General features: G+C 39.8%; 1 protein-coding gene across 4 annotated transcripts in view; it reads left to right on the forward strand.

Annotated features, from left to right (window-relative positions):
* Positions 1-21189, forward strand: part of EPHA7 (EPH receptor A7) — a 283691-nt gene that overhangs the window by 185882 nt on the left and 76620 nt on the right. For all 4 annotated transcript variants that reach the window (XM_073589546.1, XM_073589548.1, XM_073589547.1 and 1 more), the window contains exons 6-8: positions 13333-13457; positions 19324-19492; positions 19743-19851. In XM_073589546.1, the coding sequence (XP_073445647.1) occupies positions 13333-13457; positions 19324-19492; positions 19743-19851 (403 nt within the window). The remainder of the gene's footprint in view (positions 1-13332; positions 13458-19323; positions 19493-19742; positions 19852-21189) is intronic.

Consider the following 21189-nt stretch of genomic DNA (forward strand, 5'->3'; position numbering starts at 1 on the left):
CGATAATCATGCTAACAAGTCATTTTTTATCATGCAATGAATGCAATAAAAGCAAAAGTAAAAAAAAATTGCAGAATTGTTTTTGATTTTTCACAATTTCACCCTACTTGGATTTTACACCCCACTTTTCTGATTCATTAAATAATAAAACGGAATGGTGCCTTCTTTACTGCAACTCATCCTGCAAAAAAAAAAGTTAAATAATTTAAATAAGCCCTGATATGGCCGTGTTGATGGAAAATTGAAAAAGCTATGGCTCATGGAAGAAAAGGAGGAAAAGAGATAAGCGCAAAAAAAAAAAAAATATCCATTTTGGTAAGAGGCTAAAAACTCATGCCAAACTTGCACCAAAACACAAAAAAAGGAAATGCAAAGAAAACAAATGAAAAGTAATAACGTAACAGTCAGTGCAGACTTCTAGTGTGTATTTTGCATAAAAAATGCAGTATATTTGCATGTAGGAACATATCCTTATCGATGAAAAAATGTCCCTGAATATGACGAAATACTTAAAATTTCATCACATTGTCAAATGCATTTTATGCCTTTTATGATTCATATTTTTTCAATACATTAAAGGGAATTTGTCACCTATTTTTTCGACTATTAGCTGTCGGCACCGCCATCAGGGGCTTATCTACAGGATTCCTGAAAGAGAAGAAAAACTAATTATATTATACTCATCCAGGGGCGGTCTGGGTCCTGTTCTGCTCCGATGGGTGTCGCGGTCCGGTCCGGCGCCTCCCATCTTCTAGCGGTGATGGCCTCTTCTTTGCTTCCCGTCGTGGCTCCGGCGCAGGTGCACTGCTCTGCCCTGTTCAGGGCAGAGCAGAGTACTGCAGTGCGCAGGCCTCGGGAAAGGTCAGAGAGGTCCGGTGCCTGCGCACTGCAGGACTCTGCTCTGCGCTCAACAGGGCAGAGCAGGGCACCTGCACTGGAGCCGCAATGGGAAGCAAAGAAGAGGACGTCATCTTTAGAAGATGGGAGGCACCGGACCGCGACACCCATTGGACCAAGACGGGACCCGGACCGCCCCTGGGTGAGTATAATCAAACTAGTTTTTCTTCTCTTTCAGGTTACATCGGGGGCTTATCTACAGCATTACAGAATGCTGTAGATAAGCCCATGATTGCGGTGCCCGCAGCTGATAGTTGAAAAAATAGGTGGCAGATTCCCTTTTAAGGCTATGTTTCCACGTTCAGGATTACATCAGGATTTGAGGCGGATTGGATGCTGCTTACATCCGCAGTGTCCAATCCACAGCGTCCAGATGTTACAGCATAGTGGAGGGGATTTTATGAAATCCCATCTCCACTATGCATGCAAGAACGCGGGTGACACACCTGAAATTACGGACATGCGGCGCGTCTTTTTAGACCGCGGCATGTCTATTTATCTTGCGTAGATGCTCCGTCTACGCAATATAAATTACACAGTCTATGGATACGATGCTGTGATACCATGTGTGTTCAATGAACACATGCAGTATCACTGTGCGTAGAAAGGGGGTGGCGCTTTGGGTGGAGCTGGGTTTCCGCAGCATCCGAAGCGCCGGCAATCCTGAACGTGGACACATACCCTTTATACTGTGCAGACTTCTTGAATCACACAAGGCTCAGCGCAGTATGTCTCCTCCACATATCCATGTTATGTGCTTTTTTAGTGCAATTTTTGTCTTCACAAAGGCTCATCACTGATCATACTAGACTGAGCTTTTCATGTCTATGTTGATAACTTTATCAGTTAGTCACTTCTTACAGTGATTGGGCAAAAGAACATTTTCTGCTTTAGGCTACTTTCACACATCAGTTTTTTGCTGTCAGGCATGATCCGGCTTTTTTTTAGAAAAAACGGATCCGGCATAAATTTTTGAGAACTGTAGAAACGGATCCGTTTTTTTTGCTGGATCCGTCTCTGTTCCTGGAGGCTGGCCAATTGGATCTGAGCATGCGCAGACTTAAAAAAAACGGATCCGGTTGCTGGATCCGTCTTTTTCTGGATCCGGCGCATTCCGGCGCCCATAGACTTTCATTGTAGCAAAAAGCTGGAAGCGCCGGATCCGGCGCTTCCGGCTTTTTCGCCGGAGACAAAAAACGTTACAGTAGACGTTTTTTCAAGACGCCGGAATGAGACAAGTTGCCGGATCCGTCAAAAAACGGATGAAACGCAATGCCATCCGGCACGATCCGGCGCTAATGCAAGTCAATGGGGAAAAACCGGATCCGGCATTGCATTTTGCCGGATCCGTTTTTTCCAAAAAAAGCCGGATCGCGCCTGAAGGCAAAAAACTGATGTGTGAAAGAGGCCTTAATTAGACCGGATCAGTACCAGGCTATATACTGCATATTACAACGATTAGAATGCATACTGCTCAACATGTGCACACCTTAAATGTAGTTGCAAACATGAATGGTAAAACTTTCTATTGCTCCCAGCATGCAAATAAATATACTACTGTTTCTGCAAAAAGAAACATATTTTTCTTTTATTACCATTTGTTATCAAGATTAAAAACGTGCAGGCCATTTTACCATGTTAACTATAAGGAATTTGCCTTCTGCTTAAATGTACACGCTGTCACTGCTTTGTACATTAAAATATTTTATTGAACACCTGCTGGACAGCTAATACCCCTGCATGGACCCATTTCATTCTTTGGAAAGTTTCTTGCCAAGGAAGCTTATGGCCGAGCACATGAGTTTAAATGCGCAGCACAGAGTGATAAATGAGCTATTTTCTCCATGAATTTTATGGAACCCAGCTGCGTGGAAGTTCATCGCTCTTTCTGGGTCCTTAAAGATGCAGTCTCACGTATTATTTAGCTGCCTTGATAGTGGAGATTTGGTTCACAGCAATGTATTGCAAGGCTCCCAGGAATTACTGGCAATCGCATTGCTGTGGTGGGTTACCTACAGAGACTAGTTATCCTCTACTGTTAAACCTATTAGACATGGAGATGATCAAAACTGATTGTGGAAATAGGCTGATTCCTGTTGTAACATTTGCTTTCGTTAGAAAATAGCTCCCTGTATATATTTTGTTACATCTGAAAGCAATATAAGTGCAGCAGACAGAGGTTGCAGGCAGTTCTGTGATGCTTTCACCTATTGAGTGACCAACTTCCGTATATCTCTGGGTAATGCGTATTATTACCTCCTGCACAGAATATGATTTTACCATGTGGTCAGTATGAGAACAAGTGTAAGAAAGCATGCACTAAAGATCTACTGTTTCCATACTTCCACCAAGCAAACCGGCGTATGTTCCAACTAGTACAGGTGTACTTGGTAAGAGCAAGAGCCATAGTTCAGTTTGGCCCATTCCATTCTTAGAACTATAGCAGCGTTTTTATATAGGTATTATTAGGCTACGTTCACATGTCCAGCAATCATCCATTAGACCGGTGACAGCACCAGTCCCTTGATAAAAAAAAGTTGTGCACACAACTTTATTTTGCCTGGCTAAAAAAAAAATATTTCAACTGTATCCTTTTTTTTTTAACATTGAAGTCTATGATAAATGGATCCGTTAAATCCATTTTTCTTCCTTTTGAAACTGATCCGGTAAGCAAAAATGGATCCTTTTCAAATGGAAGAAAAGTACATAGCTACTTAACTGATCCGTTTCGTATAGGCTTCAAAGTAAATGTTGGAGTTGAGATCAGTGTTTTTTTTTAAAGCAGACATAAAAAGTTGCATCTGCACAACTTTTTTGTCAACAGATTTCAGCTGGATCTTTTCTAATGGATGATTCCTGAACACGTGAACATAGCCTTACATCATAACCAATCTTGGATGCAGGGCAGAAATCTTTGAGAACCACACTAACGGACCCCATGCACATAGGATGAAAGTCCGCACAATTTCCCAGCCATCTGATGTCTATTATTACATCATGATATCATCTCTGATGTTGTAAGAGGGAAGGATTGGGCTGTTGACATTCCAATGGTCGATACTTATGTTTTCAGTTGAGATAAGCCACTGCCAGAGATGTCTGGCAATAGCTTTGCCTTTCTCTATTAAACACACAAGAATGCTCTTCTGAACCGATTGATCATGTGTATAGGGGAGTCCAGAGAGACAGAGGTCTGAAAGTATGCATTATCTCGTGTGTATGGCTGACTTCAGCAAGAAGGAAGCAAGCTTTAAAGGGTTTCTAAAATTCATGCTCTATCCCTAGGGTAGACTATGGGTTGATGGGTTTCTGACTTTTAGCAGCACTGCTGCTTGTGTTTGCACTACCATTATATTATTGTTTCTATCGGCTTTTACATTAGTTTGTACTGTACACACCATGGCTTTGAAATACCAAACATGGCTATCAATAAATATGCTTTGTTTTGCCGTACATAAAACACAATATAAACGATGAAGAAGAGGATAAAATATGATCATCATGGCACCATGCTAATATTGATGGCCTATACTAAGGACAGGTCAACCAAAACTATGAAGGCATCCCCTTCGATGATAATCCTTCTTCTCACGGCCTATTCTCTCTAAACCATACACTGGTATTTTGTATCTAACTAATCTGCATAAAATTGTTTTTACACTTGGGTTTCCAAATCTGAAAATTTTAAGACGTTAGATAGTATTTGGTAAGACAATCTGCCAAACCCCCTCCTATGCTTATCCGTAAATGAAAGTTATGACTACAAGGTTTCGCAGTTATTTCTAAAGTGTGCTTTGTAATGTGCCATCAGTCTCTGAAGTAGAAGAGGAGGAATATATTAACTATTATTGAGCTTCAAAGGAAAAAGGGATTATGTTGTAATTCAAAAAGCTGGAATTTTACCTGTACAGTTGTGCCAAAGCCGCCGCATTCAGTGCTGTGCTTTTTCTGTCCTGCTCCTGGCAGTGCTATTGAGCTTTATTGGATTTTGATGTACATGCTGAAGAAAAAAGGAAGATGGAAGATTTTGAGACACGGGGATGAATGTGTAATTCACACGCTGCCTGAGAAATGGTTACAAGTAGGAGAATGCAGTAGGACAAGAATTTAAATTAAACATGCATGGCTTGTCTGTTTCTTATGACCTGCAGTCAAGTGGTGTCCCTGGGTAAATGCATTGATTTTTTTCACTCGATTACCAGACATGAGCAATAGTAGAATCATTGTAAAATAAGGTCACTGAAGAAACAAGAAAAGATGAGATGAGATAAAATCCGAGGGGTGCAAATTGCAGGCAATTTTGGTTGCCATTAATAATTTCAAGATGATTTCCATTCCCCGTACACACATTTTAATAGGCGAGGACGTGCCCAAAATATTTGAAAACAGGCTGTGCTCACGCTGATGAATGATTTCATGAATAGTGCATAAACCTGCTGGAAGCGTGATGCCCTATTTAGGCAGATACCTAGATAATCAATGCAACACTGAATAATGAGGAATGAAGTTAAAAAGTACACCTCAGGGTGGCCTTCTTCTCTTAGAAAAGTGTCTTTTTTAGTGAGAGTCATTTAGAGCATGAAAATGATAATATCAATTACACCTTCTTTTTCTCTTTTTATTTTAAAGGGAATATGTCACCAGTTTTCACAATGCAAACTGCATACATGATTGCAGAGAACTTTTAAACTTGATGAGGCTGGTGTGCTTACTTTGAAAAATTATTTCAGAATATCTATACAATCCTGATATTAAGAAGGTCATTTAAACATGAAGGAAAAAACATTTAAGATATAATTATATAGTCAATCTGATATGGATTTTGAAAGTAAGTACTGGTGTAAGATCTACTTAAAGGGAATCTGTCAGCAGGTGTTTGCTATTTAATCTGAGAGCAGCATAATATAGTGCAAGGGAACATGATTCCAAGGATAGGTCTCTTATTAGGCTGTGTTGTCAGCAGATTATCACTGCATGGCTAGGTCTCACGTGCAAGCCAGTCAGATGAAGCCGTGTAATCCTGCCCCCAACACTGATTGGCAGCTTGCTGACAATGTACAGTATACCCAGGAGCTGCCAATCACAGTAAGTGATACATCACTGGAATCAAGGCCTCTGCCCCTACATCATGCTGTTCTTTTACATTACATAGCAAATATCTGCTGATAAATTCCCTTTAATAATGTGTTGTGTTATGACATCTATTGACTGATATCCCTTATCTAATTCTTTTATGTACTAAATAGCATGCACAAATCAAACTTTAGAAGAAAAATCTCTATGGACTTGTAATTTTTTAGTTTTTACTTTTTTACCCCACAATCTTTTTAAAAGGGTTATTCACTATTTGGACAACCCCTTCTCAGTTTCTTTACTTCACTCCTCCATGTAAAATAAAACCAGCCTGTACTCGCCTATGATGATGTTGCAGCAATGCCAGTGTTTGCATGATAATAGGCAATCAGTAGCTGCTAATGGGCCACTTCACTCTCACTTCCTTCAGATAAAACTGGCATCCAAAGGAAGTCAGAGAGCAGCAGCAAATCTTTATCCGGTTGTCAGTTTTGTCCAAAGGCAGTGAGATTTCTAAACTTAAGCCCCACTAAATCATATAATTTCATTTGATCTACATTAAAACCATAAGATATGTTGTGCTAAATAACGTTATATTAGGGTAGGGTATGGGGTATACATCTCAAATGAAGGATATACAGTGGCATGTAAAAGTTTGGCCAGTTAAGCAAGTTGAAGATGAAATGATCTCCAAAAGTCTTAAAGTTAAATTACACATTTTCTTTGTATTTTAGGCAAAAATGTGTTGTCATCTTTTACATTTTAAAAATTGCAAAAGCAGAAAATAGGCACACTATTTGGTTAGTGCCTTGTATAACCCCATTTTGAAAATATCACAGCTTGTAAACGCATTTTGTAGCCAGCCAAGAGTCTTTCAATTCTTGTTCATTCTTCCAATTTTGTGAGATTCCTGGGTTGTCTTGCATGCACTGGTATTTTGAGATCTAGCCACAGATTTTCCATGATGTCCAGATCAGGGGCTGTGAGGGCCATTGTAAAACCTTCCGCTTGTACCTTTTGAGGTAGTCTAGTGTGGATTTTAACTTGTGTTTAGGATCATTATTATTGAAGAAGCCACCCTCTTTTCAACTTCAGCTTTTTTACAGATGGTGTTGTGTTTGCATCAAGAATTTGTTGAAATTTCATTGACTCCATTCTTCAATCTACCAGTGAAATGTTCTCTGTGCCATTAGCTGCAACACAACCACAAAGCATTATTGATCCATCCCCATGTTTAATGGTTGGTGAAATGTTCTTTTCCTCAAATTTTGTGCCCTTTTTTCTCACTATACACCTTTGATCATTGCGGCCCAACAGTTCTATTTTAAGATCGTCGGTCCAGAGGGCTTGTTTCCAAAATGCGTCAGGCATGTTTAGATATTCTTTTGCATACGTCTGATGCTGAATTTTATGGCAGGGCGCAGGAGAGGTTTTCTTCTGATGACTCTTCCATGAAAACCATATTTGTGCAGGTGTTTGTGAACAGTAGAACAATGTACCACAACTCCACAGTCTGTTAAATCTTTCTGAAAATCTTTTGCAGTCAAGCGCGGCTTCTGATTTGCCTCTCTAGCACTCCTCTGAGCAACTCTCACTGAAATTTTGCTTGGTCTTCCAGACCTTATATTAACCTCCACTGTTCCTATTAACTGCCATTTCTTAATTACATTTCCAACTGAGGAAAGGGAAACTTGAAAACGCTTTGCTATCTTCTTATAGACTTCTCCTGCTTTGTGGGCTTCCAACATTTTCATTTTCAGACTGCTAGGCAGCTGCTTAGAAGAACCCATGGCTGCTGTTTTTTGGCACAAGGTTAGAGGGGGCTGGGTTTTTGTAAAGTTTGAAATTTGCATCACCTGGTCATTCCTAACGATTTTAGTGAACAAGCCATAACCCTAATGGGCTAATTAACGTCTGAAACAATAACAGTAACTTTGGCCAGGGGTGCCCAAAGTTTAACATGCCACTATATAGAGGAAAAGAGAAATGGGGCCAACCAGCACATCTACTAAAATACAGAAGTATAAAAGCCAACTTTTTGCCCTAGTATTAATAAGATAGCAGTGAATGCAAAGATTGATACACAGAGATGATAGATATGTAAATAATGATACAAGCAAAAAAAATTATTCCAAGCAAGGTAAATATGATTAAATAGTAAAGCCTAGAGATTATGGGCAAGAGGCAAAAATGTGTCCCTATTTTACACTAGAATAATACCCTGCCTGACTGCGGAGGTTTGCACCCTGATCCGATATGCGATATGTTGCCCCCGCTGTTGCATCAGCTGACCCTATATAAATACCCTGATAAATCACATATTACTTAAATAAACACTGCCACCAAATTTTCTGACCAATATATTTTATTTAGTCACAGATATCGCAGATATCTTATATTCTTAATGTATATCTAATAACATTAAATGTTTCAGTGACTCTTTGCTTGGCTTAGTAAATATTTCTACTGCTATATATTTCTTTGTGTGTATATTTTTATTTTTTAAACTTCATCTACTTAAAGGGGTTTTCCCACAAACTATGTCCATTTTAATTAATATATTTCTTAATAATAATAAGTCTCACAATTGGATATGTTAAATGTTCCTGTGCTGAGATAATCTTTTAAATGTGCCCCTGCTGTGTACTGTGTAATAGCTGTGTCTGACTGTAATGTACTGTAAGGCATGATTTTGCTGGAACCTTCCAGAATTTTCCATTCTATGAGAAAGCTGCTTGCCATACAGCTGCAGCCCCCCTCCTTTTGTTTCTCCCTCCTTAGCAGCTGTGTGTGTGTGTGCTGGTCTGCCTGCATCTGAAACAGGACACCTGCCATTTCCTGTGAAGCTAGGAATGTTAATTAAGCTAAGTGTAGAGCATGTCTTTGTTTAAAACCAGGGGCTTGAATTCAGCTATGGGAAGTGTTAAAACCAGTCATATCGCAAAAACCATACACCGCAGAGATATAATAATCACATCTCTGCGTAGGCAATGAAACCAGCTTTCTAACCCCTATTTTTCACGATTCTAACCACTCCAGAAACTGAGATATGGATTGCTCCCAAATGGAGTGTCCTAATTACGGCATGCTTGGTGTTGTCTTATTGGGTTCGATAAACTGAGAAAAATGAGACCATCGGCGTGTTTATACGAGCTTCCCTCGTTAAGATATAGTTATTATAAGTTTTTAGTTAAATTGCAACTTAGAGAGTAGGGGGGTTGAACCTCCCCAGCCGGCCCCTTTTGCTGAGGTCACACAGCAAAGACCATAAGAGATGCGAGTGGACAATCAGTCAGTTAAGCTGGAGTTTTCATGCTGAAAAGACCTGCAGATGTCCGGGGATGTGTGGCTGGCTGCCCCTCCCCCCTAGCACATGGGCTGCCTGATACCAACTAAGCACATGTAAGTGTTACTCTGTTTTTTAATCCTTGTTGTTTTATATTTGCATTGTACATATTTACTGTCTCAACTTTGTAACAACTTTTTATCTATGTAATCACTGCCCTCTTTCGGGGAATAAATCGTAAATCTATCAATGTGCCTTCATGCTCTAAGAAACAAACTTATGCGCCTTTTCTTTAGATAATTATGCTACTGTTTGGGTTGGCTTCGAACCCCTCCCTTAAGTCTATAACTTACGCGGAGAAATCTGGAGCTGGTGGCAGCGTGGTGTGTTCGGTTGACTGGGCTATCTGACAGTACGGAAGGGTCTTATATGCTGAATGGGTGGCTAAGGCCAAAGCATTGATAATTCCCTTTCTGCAGTAGTCTAATCGCCTGTGCACAACAAGCAGCCCATCCGGCGACTAATTATCCTAGGTGTAGTTCCCTGACTGACCTGAGGATAAGGGGGGCGCCGGAGAGCTGCGAGTTCCAAAGTGGAACTGAGAAAGTGGGATATCCATAAATCCCCGCAGTTCTTGGAAGGTTGTTAGCAGTGGTGGGGCATCCAAAATAACCCCCCCTGCGATAAATTGTTAGGGCAAGATTAGCTTGCTGTATTTTTGTCACATGGTGCCAGTGGTGGGATAACTAAGATAAGCCCCCACTGTGCCTGTGATAGCCGTGTGCCGGCAGTGCGTCGCGTCCCTCCGTCCGCTGACATTGGTGTCAGCGGTGGAATCGTGACATATTGGTGGCACAGGGTGCGCTTTCGTCACACTGACCGTACAGGAACATGGTCTGATCATACCACAGATACTGAGCTGGGGAAGAAAAAAGAGTGTATACCGACAGAGCAGCATGGGGTCATAGTTGATTATTTCTGTAAGGTTAATATGATTTTTTTAACAGGCAGGGAAACGGTTTACCTCACAAAATGCAGCAGCTGTGAACCTAAGCTGTCCTGCCTGTATACTCTGTTTTGCGTCCTTCCCTGGCCAGGAGCTGTGATATGTTTGTTATAGAGATAATTGTAAAATCTGTAAGCCGTTTCATATAGTAGTTGATGGTGCGTATTGAAGCAAGATGACCCCTGTGCAATTGGACTCCCTTGATGTGAACAGGTAATTAAAGAGGATTATTGGATGACTTGCAGACCAGGCATGGCTGACAGAGGAAATCTTTGGATATAAAAGATTTATGGCCAGTAGAGATAACCTGTAGCCTTTATCCCCAGCTGCAGACGAATTGGGATAGGTGACAGATTTATGGCCTTAGCTTCAATGTGATCAGAACTGACAGGAAAGCAACATTAAGCTGCATTGCTTCCATTCTAGCTATTAATATTGACTTTTTTTGTGAATATCAAGGGTCCTATAGTTATGTAAGATATATTATCGGAGTTGTGACAAACGTGACGCATTGTCGTACGTCAATGGGCAGTTGCAACAGCACCTTTCAAATTAATATCAGGCAGATGAATGACAATATGTATGCCATGTTTCCTCTCTATGGATAGACAAAATTGTGATAGGAAACAGGATAGTACTATCTCATGCCTGGGATCTCCAGGGGTGAAGATATTGTAAAAGTTGGGGATCCCATCATTTTCTAAAAAAAAGTCACACCCCGGACCAGCCCTGCTATAAGTCACCAGAGGGGAGGTATGTGGGCGTGGCTTGTGTTAATGAAAGCAAATACCAAACTATGATCAGAGTTAGTCCTGTGAGAGACTGTGTTGTGATTCTGTCCATTACCCTCCCCTGAAGAGCTCCCCTTTGTATATGTTTATAAACACTGCCTACTTTTCATATTAAATATATAAAATTGAATAGCTCAATTTCTCTTGCTCTATAAACTGCACCTGTATAAACAATTGGTAATCGCAGCTAGCTCCTTTTGTTATTGTTGAGCTGGTAGTGACCGTACCGGGGTGTGTATGTGTGTGTGTATATATATAATTTTTTTTATATACCGTATGTATATTCCATGCTTTGGAATCGGATCTGTATATATTAGACGCTCACTGTGAACATATTGCTGTTATACCTGACAAATTGATGACAGCAGTGGGATCTGCGTGTTCTCTCTGGTGTTTTCCTTGACAAATTGATGGCAGCAGTAGGATCTCCAAGATCTTTGGCTGTTATCCTTGACAACGTTATTATAAAATTAACTCTGTTCTTAAGAACAATGGATTTTGAATTATCTTATATACTTTTTGTTAACAAGGTTACCAGCCACATCTGCAGTTAATCAGTGGTGGCCAGTTTATTAAGCAATGAGCTCAGTGCTTACAAGCTCTTTGCTTAAAGTGTGCAGGCTCTTCTGTGAAGCTGGCTGGCTCATTCTGCTTCCACAAATGGAGAGCATACACTTCAAACCCATGGCTCAACAATGCCAAAACAAGTCCAAATCATCAATAATGAGAATCACACTTACCACCAACCCCAGGAAGTAGGAACCCTGGAGGCCCATGAGTGGTGTTCTCCTGAAGCACTGTCTTGAGACAGTCTTGTGACAGTGTTGTTAAATATGTAGTATATTTTGTGCACCATATTTTCTGATGAAGTTCAGACATTTGTTTGTACCAAAGATATTCATACAAGAGCTTCAATGAGTGACAAACCGATAAGTCTGCAGTCACTCTGTGTGACTGCATACTTGTGAATCCCCCCCCCCCCCCCGCGCATGAACTGTGCGCTGCAAGGATTCACCGTTTTGAGACCCGGGAACGGCCATGGGCCGGTACCTCGCTGCATACACTTGTATTGAGCCAGTGCTACGCCCTGTCGAGATGCTGCCGTTCAGTGGGTCTGACCGACTAGAAGGTGCTGCCTCCATCCATACAAGTATATGGAGAGCGAGGTCACACACACTGGCTGGGGGTATGTATAACTCATAAGTTCCTTGGTCTGAATCCGGCGATTTCCTACAGCGCACAGTGCGTGCACTGGGGGGATTCATATGTCTGCTGTCTCATAGAGTGACTGCATACTTATCAGTTTGGAGTGGACATCCCCTTTAAATGATGGATATGTCACTGTTTACTTCTATTACTTATTTAATATTGCACCTGTAATATGTGTCTAAAAATCATGGAAAAAAATGATGGCTCTCATGCTGTCATCATTGTTGGGTCACATTTTAAGGGTGGTAATTGATCGATATCTACGTATCCTGAAACTATTAACATTGTCTATTCTAGTGTACTAAGAACTTAACAGTTATGTGTATGGTAGTTTTATCAAAGGACATGGTAATGGATGAATGTCTAAAAGTTCTTATAAAATGTAGCTTGGATTTCAAAATAAATGTATAAAAATCCCAAAATTGGTTGCAGCACTCCAAATTCAGATAGTGAGAAAATGGATTCTAATCAGTCCACACATATCAAACTGTATAGAGACAGTAAGTGGACTTTTATATTGCTGGCAGCCAGCCTCTATAGAAGTTGGTATTATTTTATCTTGGGTTTCAATATAAGGTTAGCTGCTATATATAGTGATTCAATGAAGTTGTTCCCAGATAATTGGCATACTCCAATAAATCTAATACTCCAAATGGCCATAAAATGTTTGTTTCTGTTGTTTTGTTGTGCTATTTTCATGTATAATAAATATTTGGTCTGTCAATGTATCACAAGAGATTAATCTGAAAGCCTGCGATTTTTGGCTTAATTAGAATTCATTTGCTTAATTGTCAGTATAATCCCATCAATTCCTGTTTGCGCTAACTCCAACAATGCTGTCTTCTGCTGTTTGCACTTTAATTTACATTTCGATTCTAGTTTATGAGCATAATAAGGCCTTGTTTGAATCTTCATTAGTATCTGCATTTTATTGTACTTTATGAAAAAGGTGCTTTATTTTAGTTTAATGAAATAATTAAAGTCACACTGTGAGAGACTGATCAAATGTGGGGTTTTATGTGATGGATGATAGCAAATGTGCTTATTTTTATCATCGTGCTTTTCTCTAGCTCCGTCTCAAGTAAGTGGGGTAATGAAGGACAGAGTGTTACAGCGTGCTGTCGATCTATCCTGGCAGGAACCCGAACATCCCAATGGAGTCATCACCGAATATGAAATCAAGTATTATGAGAAAGTAAGAGCTGTTAACACAGGAAATTGCTAATGTTCATAATTTGCAATACAACCATAATAAACAAAATCAGTTTAGTAAATGTCTACTACATGTTATACATTGCTTTTGTGTTTCTGTTTTGGCTTATGTTTCCAAATCCGATTTTCAAATGTGTTTCAAATCATGGGCTCTGCTTTTAATCCAGCCATTTCCCCAAGCACGAAGAATATATTTACCCATTCCTTTCTTAAATAGGTTCCCTGGGTCAATATTGATAAAACGTAATCGTCCTATAATGAACGTGTATGCAAGTTTTTCACGTACTTTTCATTTTGATTTTTTTTTTTTTAACATCCCTCCATTCTGTTTGTCAGTGTAAAATGCCCAATGCAGTTCTCGCCCAAATGACACCCTGTGTCTCTTTCAGTCGAACTGGAGAGGCTGCTGCATATGGAAAATTATGCTGCCATTGACACGAAGCACAAATCCAATGTTAGGAGATGAAATACAAAAAAAAATTGCAATATTTTAAATAAAAAAATAAGCAAGTTTAAAATCTGGTCATCTTAAAGGGAACCTGTCCGGTGTCCATGCCCTCCCACCCACCTATGTGGTCTAAATTCCCTGCCTAACCAGCACTGTGTAATTATATTCAGTTAAAACATGGTTTAAAACAAGCATTTATAAGGTTATAAGGTCCTCGTTTGCTATGCTAATTAGGGCTTTGACTAGTTAATGGGGCGTTAGTGTTCTCAGATTAGTCTGTCCTCTTTCCATGTTATTACTCTCCTGTGGGCATAATAACATAATTTGCAGGAGGCAATGCCATTACCATTTCCTGCAAATCTCACATGCGTGCCGCTCATAATGGCAGCATGACTGCGCCTCTGTAGCCGCATGTACGCTCCCTGCGTTCGAGGCGCAGTGCGCATGACAGGAAGTACAGAAGACGGCTCGCATCCATGGAGGAACCAAAGAGCATCCGTACTCAGCAGGAACAAGACTCAGCTGGAACAATGACATGAGTGAAAAAAGCTGCTCACATGCATGAGATTTGTAGGAACTGGCGATGATGCCGCTCCTGCAAATCATGCTATCTTACCCAGAGGGGCGTGATAACATGGAAAGAGGGCTGACTAGTCTAGGGCAACTAATGCCTCATGGACTAGTCAAAGTCCTCATTAGCATAGCAAACGGGGAAAATATAAATGCTTTTTTAAAACTTTGTTTTCACTGAATAACGTTTTAAATGGCTTGTTAGGCAGGAAATTTAGTCCTACTGCTGGGTTGGAGGGAATGGGGGACCTTACCGGTTCCTTTAAATACTGTTTTCAGCCAATTCTCTGTTATTATGACTTCAATATGGGTAACAAATCCTGGATTAAAATCACACTTTGCTCTGCCTACAGTTTTCACCAAAACCTGAGCTAAATACAGTGGGTACAGAAAGTGTTCAGACCCCTTTAAAGTTTTCACTCTTTGTTTCATTGCAGCCATTTGGTAAATTCAAGAAAGTTTTTTTTTTTGCTTATTCTTGTAAACTCTGGACCCCATCATGACTGAAAAAAACAGAAATGTAGAAATTTTTGCAAATTTAATAAAAAAGAAAAACTGAAATATCACATGGTCATAAGTATTCAGACCCTGCTCAGAATTGAGTAGAAGCACCCTTTTGAGCTAGTACAGCCATGATTCTTTTTGGGAATGATGCAACAAGTTTTTCACATCTGGATTTGGGGATCCTCTGCCGTTCTTCCTTGCAGATCCTCACCAGTTCGATCAGGTTGGATGGTGAACATTGGTGGGCATCCATTTTCAGGTCTCTCCAGAGATGCTCAATTGGGTTTAGGTCAGGGCTCTGGCTGAGCCAGTCAAGAATGGTCACAAAGTTGTTCTGAAGCCACTCCTTTTGTTATTTTAGCTGTGTGGTTAGGGTCATTGTTTTGTTGGAAGGTGAACCTTCGGCCAAGTCTGAGGTCCAGAGCACTCTGGAAGAGGTTTTCATCCAGGATATCTCTGTTCATGACCGCATTCATGTTTCCTTCAATTGCAACCAGTCGTCCTGTCCTTGCAGCTGAAAAACACCCCCATAGCATGATGCTGCCACCACCATGTTCCACTGTTGGGATTGTATTGGGCAGGTGATGAGCAGTGCCTGGTTTTCTCCACACATACCGCTTAGAATTATCACCAAAAAGTTCTATCTTCATCTCATCAGACCAGAGAATCTTATTTCTCATAGTCTGGGAGTCCTTCATGTGTTTTTTAGCAAGCTCTATGTGGGCTTTCATATGTATTACACTGAGGAGAGGATTTCGTCGGGCCACTCTCCCATAAAGGACCGACTGGTGGAGGGCTGCAGTGATAGCTGACTTTGTGGAACTTTCTCCCATCTCCCTACTGCATCTGTGGAGCTCAGCCACAATGATCTTGTGGTTCTTGTTTACCTCTCTCATCAAGGCTCTTCTCCCACGATTGCTCAGTTTGGCTGGAAGGCCAGGTCTAGAAATACTTCTGGTGGTCCCAAATTTCTTCCATTTAAGGATTATGGTGGCCGCTGTGCCCTTAGAAACCTTGAGTACTGCACAAATTGTTTTGTATCCTTGGCCAGATATGTGCCTTGCCACAATTCTATCTCTGAGCTCCTTGGCCAGTTCCTTTCGACCTCATGTTTCTCATTTGGTCTGACATGCACTGTGATCTGTGAGGTCTTATATAGACAGGTGTGTGCCTTTCCAAATCAAGTCCGATCAGTTTAATTAAACACAGCTGGACTCCAATGAAGGAGTAGAATCATAGAATGGTAGAGTTGGAAGGGACCTCTTGGGTCATCTGGACCAACCCCCTGCCCAAAGCAGAATTCACTAAAACATTCCAGACAGATGTCTGTCCAGCCTCTGTTTGAAGACTGGGCAACTTGAGAGTAGAACCATCTCAAGGAGCATCACAAGGAAATGGACAGCATGTGGCTTAAAAATGAGTTTCTGAGCATACTTATGACCAGGTGATATTTCAGTTTTTCTTTTTTAATAAATTTGCAAAAAATTCTACGTTTCTGTTTTTTTCTGTCAAGATGGGGTGCAAAGTGTACATTAATGAGAAAAATAAAAGAACTTTTTTGAATTTTCCAAGTGGCTGCAATGAAACAAAGAGTGAAAAATTTAAATGGGTCTGAATGCTTTCTCTGCCCACTATATATAGCTTCATTGTTATTCAGTTACTTTCCTACTAATGCTTTCTTTTTGTCAACTAGAGTTTATTAGTTTTAAAGAGCAAGTATTCTTTTGTATAATATTTTTTTCTTTAACGTTATTAATTCTGAGCAGATCAATGGTGGTCCTGGTCCTAAGACCCCATCGATTACTCAAAAGACCTGTTAAAAGTGCACCATTCAGGAGACACAAGTACACAGCTCCTCCCTAAAAGCTCATACACAGCAGAGTACGAATGGCTTAAAGAACCTTTCACTTTCTACTGTATCTGTACTCCGCTGTGTATGTGCACTCAATCAAAGGCTCTGTGCTCTAGTCTCCTGTGCTGTGCCCTTTCAAGAGGTCAGTTGAGCAATCATGAGGGGTTGAGTACCCAGAGCCCCACTGATCTGCTCAGTATTACAGGACCTAAAACAAAAAAATACATAAGTTTAGTTACTCTTTAACCATGTAGGGAATCCTATGCACATTGGACAAAACTCAAATGAAATGGTTGATTTCAACCTTGACAAGCGAATGTTCATAGATATTCAATACACCACTCAGGCTTGTTGGACTTTTTTGGTTGTTGATCAAGACTGGCTGCATCATTGGCAGAAAATGTACAATATTGGCCAATCTAGTCTGTACTCTTTTGAGGCTATCAACTAAAGGTTGCTTGTTCAACTGACAACCAATCATTTCATATACTGTAATGTGTATGTGGGACTTAAAGAAGTAGTGGACCATCGTCAAGTTGCGTTTTCCCACCGTGTAACTGTGTCTCTAGTTTTTCCTCTCATACACACTAGATACATATTGGTAGATCAGCTAATGATCTAATCTGTATAGTGCCAGCCCAACTCCTTGAGGGCAGGAGGGTCAAGTATGTTTGATTTCAACATGCCCAATATTTGTATTTTCATGAGATAAGCAGCACCATTTCTGGCAGCACATTCTTTATACGCACTTTGAACATGTGCTTTCTACCAGAGAAAATATGTATGGCTGGCTTATGGCGCTCCTAACTTTGACCATCGGATTTTCCATGTGTATAGAATCAATCTGTAGGTAGTCTAATCATGATATTCACTTCTAATGGTATATACTGTAAGGAAGTTTTCATCGACATTACCAGTATGGCTTTTATGAACACTGTTATGGAGAAGATCTAAAGCTATCTGCAAACTATAATAATTTTGAAATATGTTCATGATATATTTGTGAGACTTGCTTGGCTCATAATAAATATTTCAAATGTGGTTTTATAAACCTGCAGTACCAGGTAATGTCTGTACTTACTATCATAGTTGTATTCTTATTCTGCCAAGCTAGATACAGTGAATGTGATGTACTAGAAATCAGTATGTACTCTGAGAGATAGGGGCCTCGAAATGATCATATATTTTACCTTTGATATAATCTAGCCACTTCCAGGTATAGTAAACGATTCTCATCATGCTACCCTTTGAGTAAAGCAGGGGCCAAATAATATTTTTGAACTTCTGCCACTTTGACAGCCCTGCCCCAAACAGTTAACTGAATGAACAGAATAAACTCCCCTCTTCCATACTATTGCTGTGTTTGCTCATTCCGAAAGCCATGCATTATCATTAGCTATTGTGTTCTTTATATCTGTGAAGGAGTTATTAGCGCAGCAGTATTACGGTACTCTATATTCCAACACTACATCATCTGTAGTCTCCTTAGTTTCTAATTAGCAGTGGCTTAATTTTAACATTTAATGATGTGCTCGGGCATAAAAGCTATTACTATAGTGCTATCCCAAGCTCTCGTTATTAGACGTATCTCTGTATTAATCTCCTTCCTCCAACTTACCTGTCTTGTTCCATCCATTTCTTCTTATCTATTCTATTTACTTTAAATTAAATCTCATCCTACCTAGTCTCTTCAACCACTCTGATTAATGGAATATCCCCATCTTCTGTTAAGCTTGATCCCATCATATTTATCCTCTAGAAATCAGCTCTCCAACACAAACTTCTCAGAATACTTCTTCTCCTACCTCATAAGCCATATAATTTGTTCCAAGGCCTGGCTTCACTCCCAGCATGTCGCCTGCCATCTAGTGAAATCTGTTAAGATAGAGCTACTCATTACATGTTCTTGTAGAACTCTCTGTTTTCTTTGGCACCCGCTGTGTCCATCACATTGAAATACATCACAATTACCTCAATATCCCAACCCTGTTTCCTCCTTGAGTCATTTTTACTCAAGCCTCTTCATTTTTCACAATCATGCCACCTTCACCCTCAAAGCCTCTAGTAACCATCAATCCATTGTTGTTTCCAAAATAAAGAAAAACTGCGTTGGACACGGCTTCTCTAAATGATGTCCTGCTGGGAATCCAATAGAAAATTATAATAAATCAAAGACAAAGAAACCTTGTCCAATGTCCTTGATCACATCACATCCCAGGTGCTTGAAATTCACTACTTATATGACTTACCAATTAACCAAATGAGGTTCTTAGGAAAGATAAAAACTACAGTATTTTTCATCTCATCGCAGGACTGTTATCCCATCTGTTAAATCTCAACCCTAATCAACAAATTCACTTTTGGTGCCATGAAGGACCTACCTGATCTAGTTACTGCTACACTTTGCAGTTGTCTAATGCTTTTTAGATGTATTTCAAGCACATTAACGGTGTACTATGTTTTATCTTTTTGTAGGATCAGAAGGAACGCACATATTCTACACTTAAAACCAAATTAACATCTGTTTCCGTCAATAATCTTCGACCTGGAACAGTTTACGTGTTTCAAATTCGAGCTTTCACTGCCGCCGGTTATGGAATGTACAGTCCCAGGCTCGATGTCACTACCTTGGAAGAAGCTACTGGTAAAGTTTTTGCTTTTCTGTCAGCAAAAATATACGCTAGAAATGTCTGCTTTTTTGGAATTGCTAATGAGTCGTTGTATAAATGTATTCTGTTGTGTGAATATCAAAGCCTTGCATGTTGATCAAGTGCAATATCAAGACATTTCAAAGCCAGTGTGCTATTAGTTTGCAGCATGAAAGCATTAGTGATTTCATATTTGTGTCTTTTATGCTAGTTTGTGCTTTGATTATATTGTATGTCTTCTTACAGCAACTGCCGTATCCAGTGAGCAGAATCCTGTCATCATAATTGCTGTTGTTGCCGTGGCAGGCACTATTATTTTGGTCTTCATGGTCTTTGGTTTTATCATCGGAAGAAGGTAATAATTGTGTATATTTTGGGAAACAAAATACAGGACTTATTTCAGAACCAATAAAAAATATGCTCATTTTGATCAGCAGGTAGTTGCCACATCATCTCGATCATATTTGTCGTCACATATGTGTGCGCCCATGTGACCAGTAGTGGGGTGACTGCAGTAATACGTATTGGCAGCAATGCTGAACTAGTGGAGATTAGCGGACCTCTATTTTCTGCCGTCAAACCCTTTGAATGCTGTTATCATTGCTGCTCAAGGCATTAAAAGGAAGAGACTCTGGGGCTCTTCCCTTACTTTGGGTTAAAAAGAGCCCTTGTCATTCGATATGGACATACAGTCCTGAGTCCATTGAGGGACATCATTGCTGTCTGGCCATATTTTCTGTTGATTGGACATATTCTGTTCCGAAAAATTGTCTATTAGTTCTAAAGCTAAGGTACCGCAATATAGATACAAGCCAGGTCTTTACAGTAAAAGAATAAATGCTTTATGACATTAAAAAAGGATAAATTGCTTAAAACAAAAATAAAAAAAATGCTGATTTATACAATATTTTATAAAGTATAAGTCACAAAACATAGCATAATGTACACATACTTGTTATTGTGACATCTGTACGAAAAATGTATAGCATCATTTATCATAATTGGTGTATGTCAGAAAAGAATAGATAAAAACTGTGGGGAAAACTGTGTTTTTTTTCTATGTTTTTGCTGAATTCAACTACAGTGAAGAGCTTCTGATACTATTACTTTTTGTTTTTAAGGGGATTGTCCTCTCTTTGGACATTTATGACTTTTTTGGCTTATTGATAGTATATGTCATATGTGTCTTATACTGTAGATGCAGGTCCTTCCAATTTTCCGAGCTTCCATAATAATGAATGAAGATGTAGTGTACATTCATGGACATCTCTTAATCCTGAAAGCATATGCCAAGGAGCCGTTGTCAAGACACATGGCACCTGCATCAGTCAGACATTTATGGCTTACTGTATTGTTACAAAATAACCAGATGGGAAGATCCCATTAATCTATAATAGGTTTTATATTACACTTTTTCTATATTTGCAATACTAGGTAGCTTTTCCTTTAAGCTGTTCTTCAGGAAATGTCACTTCGAGTTGACTTAAATGTGAGAGGTTTTCCGGTCCCTGAGTCTAAAAGCTGGATTTTAGTGTAGGCTCTGACCATCAAATTCACTGTTGCCCTTTATTGCCTTTTTAATCTCGGATATGGATTGCTGAAAAGATGATTGGTTGAATCTATTGAAAAATGATAGCGTTCATTGGTGCTGTTAGCTAGATACTAATTGACACGTTTTAATAGTTTTTTCAAA

This window comes from Dendrobates tinctorius, unplaced genomic scaffold (assembly GCF_039654945.1).
Source record: "Dendrobates tinctorius isolate UK_male_01 unplaced genomic scaffold, ASM3965494v1 ptg000111l, whole genome shotgun sequence".
Classification (NCBI taxonomy): domain Eukaryota; kingdom Metazoa; phylum Chordata; class Amphibia; order Anura; family Dendrobatidae; genus Dendrobates; species Dendrobates tinctorius.